At 45.3% G+C, this 4,140-nt stretch overlaps 1 protein-coding gene across 1 annotated transcript; it reads left to right on the forward strand.

Annotated features, from left to right (window-relative positions):
- The first annotated feature begins 2,212 nt into the window (after positions 1 to 2,212).
- On the forward strand, positions 2,213 to 3,860 carry LOC115393158 (BTB/POZ domain-containing protein KCTD12-like). Its single transcript, XM_030098017.1, has one exon. The coding sequence runs from the start codon at positions 2,351 to 2,353 to the stop codon at positions 3,131 to 3,133; it is 783 nt and encodes a 260-aa protein (XP_029953877.1). The 5' UTR covers positions 2,213 to 2,350; the 3' UTR covers positions 3,134 to 3,860.
- The last annotated feature ends 280 nt before the right edge of the window (positions 3,861 to 4,140 follow it).

The raw sequence follows: 4,140 nt of genomic DNA on the forward strand, positions 1-4,140 counted from the left end.
TTGAAGGTATTAAATTATATATAAAAAAGCTGCTGGTCACAAACTTCCTGCATAACTGGAATTTTAAATAATGTGGTCTTACGTGTATTGACATTTAGTGTATGGCTTGTTGACCACTTACAAGGTCTTTTTGGGGGCCAACAGGTGCCCACTAGTTCCACACTGACCACCCCTGAGTGAGGATATTAGGAAACTGAATCATGTCTATCAAAATATTAATATTTTATACTGTCATAAAATGCTTTACTCCTTTTTTCTTGAAGTAGCACCTTCTATTCTGTAAATCAAAGCAACAAAAGCCTCTGGAGATGTTCTCCATATCCCCATGTAGTCGACTGTACAACTGAATCAACAGCATCTGCACTGAAACGCCATCCTGATTAGTCTTCATTACTTTCTCATATGTTGTGATCCATTCTGCAGACAGAAGCTCACCCCCTCTCTCTCTTTGAATATTTGTTATTTCAGACATCTATTATTTCTGACACACATCAGGATGTTTATTGCCACAGTGCAGATAGATTTAATTCAGCCGTCCCTCTTATGAGAATTTGATGCTCGTCACGAATCAAACAAAATCCAACATCAGAGGTAACAGAGGCGTTACAACATCTGCGGACAGTATGTGCAATGATGTCAGTGGTCGACCTCGAGAGAAATGCTGGCGTGTGTGTGTGTGTGTGTGTGTGTGTGTGTGTGTGTGTGTGTGTGTGTGTGTGTGTGTGTGTGTGTGTGTGTGTGTGTGTACTGAAATATGAACACAGAGTACATTGCGCTTCAGGACTAGATCAAAGAGGTCTTTGGTGTTAAGCTGAAATCAATTCTGTCTAAAGACTTGTGTGGGTTTGAGGAAAATTGCTGCCTCTTTTTAGGAGGTGTTTTGAGGCATCATAGATCAATCAGACTACTTTTTTCTCTGTATACGTGTACTCGGCTATTACTCCACTTTTCAGGGGTGAACACAGAGCGACCCCCGACACAAATAGCCAACCCATCTTGGAAATAAGAGACTGACTCCAAGCTAAGGTGGTGTTTTCACCAGCTTGACCTCTCTTGCATCCACAGTATAGTTTTTAAATTTGTGAAAGGCCTGGAGACAGGTTTAACCTCAACTGGAAAGAAAATTGTACGACTTATGTGGCAAATAACTCAAAATCCCAACTTGCAGTCCTATAATAACAACCATGAAACATTAGGTTTAGCTGCTCTGCATCACCATTATATCATAGCCTTCAGTTGAGCCAGTTCTCATTAAGCGGGAAAAGTCGTTTGAATATTTCAGACTGCTTTAGAGAAGAGTGGTCCTTAAAGACCTCAAATAGGATGATCAAAGCCCACAGGTGTGCTGCAATAACGGTGTATCCTGAGATCAAACTTTACTCAAAGTACCACAACTGTTTATAATCTCCCCGCTTCTTTAATGGATCAGGTTATATAATGGGTTATTAAAATCACAGGGCTTCATGGAAACATAATGACTTCTCTGGCTGTCAAAATAAAACACTCTTCACTATAACATCATGTTTGCTTCTGGTAAGTCGAGGGTGGAGTAACATCATCTCCTTGAGCTGGCATGACCCCAGATGATAACCGAACACGCTCGCATCTTAAACAGTCATAAGTTGGCCCACAGGGAGAACATGCAGTCTGGACAAAGAAGCAGTGGGGGTCTTATTCTGAGGTAAGTAGCCTACCAATACTCCACCTGTGTCCTTTTAAGACTCTTTTCTATGGGTGCATACAGAGCTGTAGGAGGACCCCGGCACCCTGTTACAGAAACCAGCACATCCTCACTTGCAGCAGTCAATGGGCCATCATAAAGGCAGTAAAACTATTCACCATCCTTTATGGTCATAAGAAGCTTGGAGCTGATCACGGCTCTTTAACACCATCATAAAGATTTGTGAAGGCTTTAGCAGTACTGGATCATGAGTGAGACAGATGAGTGATTTTCTCGATGACCAGCTTTGGAAACATTTGTGATAGAGGGGATTTATTTTAAGAGGAGAGAAAATGTGAATTTATGTAATATTTTCTGCAGCTAAAGGCTGATGACTAAGACAGACAGGAGTTATTTGGAATGATCTCGCTGTTTTGAGGTTCTCGATGCCACCTGATGGATTTTTTTTGGTGTTTAGTGGGAAGTTGGAGCTTACATGAAGCCTGTGAAGGCAGCACAGTGTCAGAGCTTTCCGCTCAACAGTTAATGTCTCTGCTGGCAGTCCTTTTTTTTTTTCCTTCTCCTCCCACACAGCCAAACCAATATAAACATTTCTGTACACTGAGCACACTGCCGGCCATATCCGCCCTCCTCAGGTCGCCTGAACGGGGACGCGGTCGGGATCGAGCCATGGCGCAAACTTCAACTTTCCCGGACATCGTGGAGCTGAACGTGGGGGGCCAGGTGTATGTCACCCGGCTGGAAACTCTCACCGCGGTGCCCAACTCCCTCCTCTGGGCCAAGTTCGGCCAGGGCTCCCCGGAGGAGCTGCCCAAAGACAGCAAGGGCCGCTTCTTCTTCGACCGGGACGGCTTTCTGTTCCGGTACATCCTGGACTATCTGCGGGACTCGGAGCTCTTCCTGCCCGAGTTCTTCAAGGAGAGGCGGCGGCTGCAGAAGGAGGCGGACTTCTTCCAGCTGCCGGAGCTGTCCAAGCGCCTCGCCGCCGCCAGCAAGGACAGCTCGTACGCCGAGGACAGCGGAGACCCGGAGGAGGCAGAGCTCAGCAGCCCGGTCACCTCCTCCTCGGACCGGACGCTGCGCTCCCCGGGGGCCGACTCCGGCTTCATCACGGTGGGCTACAGGGGCTCCTACACCATCGGGAGGGACATCCAGGCGGACGCCAAGTTCCGCAGGGTGGCCAGGATCACCGTGTGCAGCAAGATCTCTCTGGCCAAGGAGGTTTTCGGGGAGACCCTGAACGAGAGCCGCGACCCGGACAGGCCGCCCGACAAGTACACGTCCCGGTACTACCTCAAGTACAACTTCCTGGAGCAGGCGTTCGACCGGCTGTCCGAGGCGGGCTTCCACATGGTGGCCTGCAACTCCACCGGGACCTGCTCGTACGGCAGCAGCGACCCGGGGGAGGACAAACTGTGGACCAGCTACACCGAGTACGTCTTCTGCCGGTGAACGGAGCTTCAGTCAGCATCTTTTTGGGAGATCTGCGGGTTTTACTTGGTCTTCTTCAGTTTCTGACACTTCCATCGGCCTGTCGGACCAGGCTGTGGTTTGGGTCACTTCTCTGCTTCACTCATTGGTTTGTGGGAAATATACTGACTTTTTTTTTGTCAAATTGTTTTTTTTTTTCTGTGGCCCACTGAGAAAGTTAACCTTTATGGCTTTCACAAAGACTGCTCTGTTGTTCTGAATTTCAGTGGTTCCTCCTGGAGGTTAAAATGTTGGACCTTCTTTTGATCTCTTGTGCTTGAATTGTCATGTTCTTTTAGCTTTTACCCTCAATTCCACTTTTTCTCTTCTTACAGCTCCCAAATCGTAAACTCTGAGCTTTCAGATGTTGTTATTCTTTAATTAATCTAACTTTTCTTCGATCTGGTTTGGATCCACCCTGTTTTAACGAGCACGCATTAGGGAAGTCGTTACTGTCATGTTTGAGCGGCTGTAAATCTTCCCTCTTTAGATATTATTACTGCAAATTAAAGTGTGACATTGTATCATTACCTAATATGTTTGTCATGTTGAGTTCACAGTGGAAACTTCTGCTTTATGTGATTTATCTAATGCAAGCAATCTTATTTCATATTCAGTTATTATCACAAATGTGTTGCTTTTTCTCTCCAGTCTTGGTTATTTCCATGTAAATTTATAAATAGAAATAAAACATTTGAGATGGTTTCTACGTCATTTTTTTATTGTTAGATTTATTCAGCATACCTTGCTGCCAGGACGAACTTCAGTCTCCAAATGTTGCAGATTACGTCAGTGAACTATACACCCCCATCCAAAAGCTTTGACCTGACTTGAGCTGTGTTTATATAAGGGCTTTTTTTGCCATCAAATGTGACATTTATTCATCATAAATCCAAAGATAACTGAGTGAATAGACGAGTGTGAGCGAGGACGTAATGAAGACAAAAATCTACCGATATTAAGCAAATTGCCTATCGAGGGTTGTGTAT

This window comes from Salarias fasciatus, chromosome 1 (assembly GCF_902148845.1).
Source record: "Salarias fasciatus chromosome 1, fSalaFa1.1, whole genome shotgun sequence".
In the NCBI taxonomy this organism is placed as follows: domain Eukaryota; kingdom Metazoa; phylum Chordata; class Actinopteri; order Blenniiformes; family Blenniidae; genus Salarias; species Salarias fasciatus.

Bases quoted from the DNA above. Each gene is read 5' to 3' on its own strand.
- LOC115393158 (XM_030098017.1), top strand. From the start codon at position 2,351: ATGGCGCAAACTTCAACTTTCCCGGACATCGTGGAGCTGAACGTGGGG.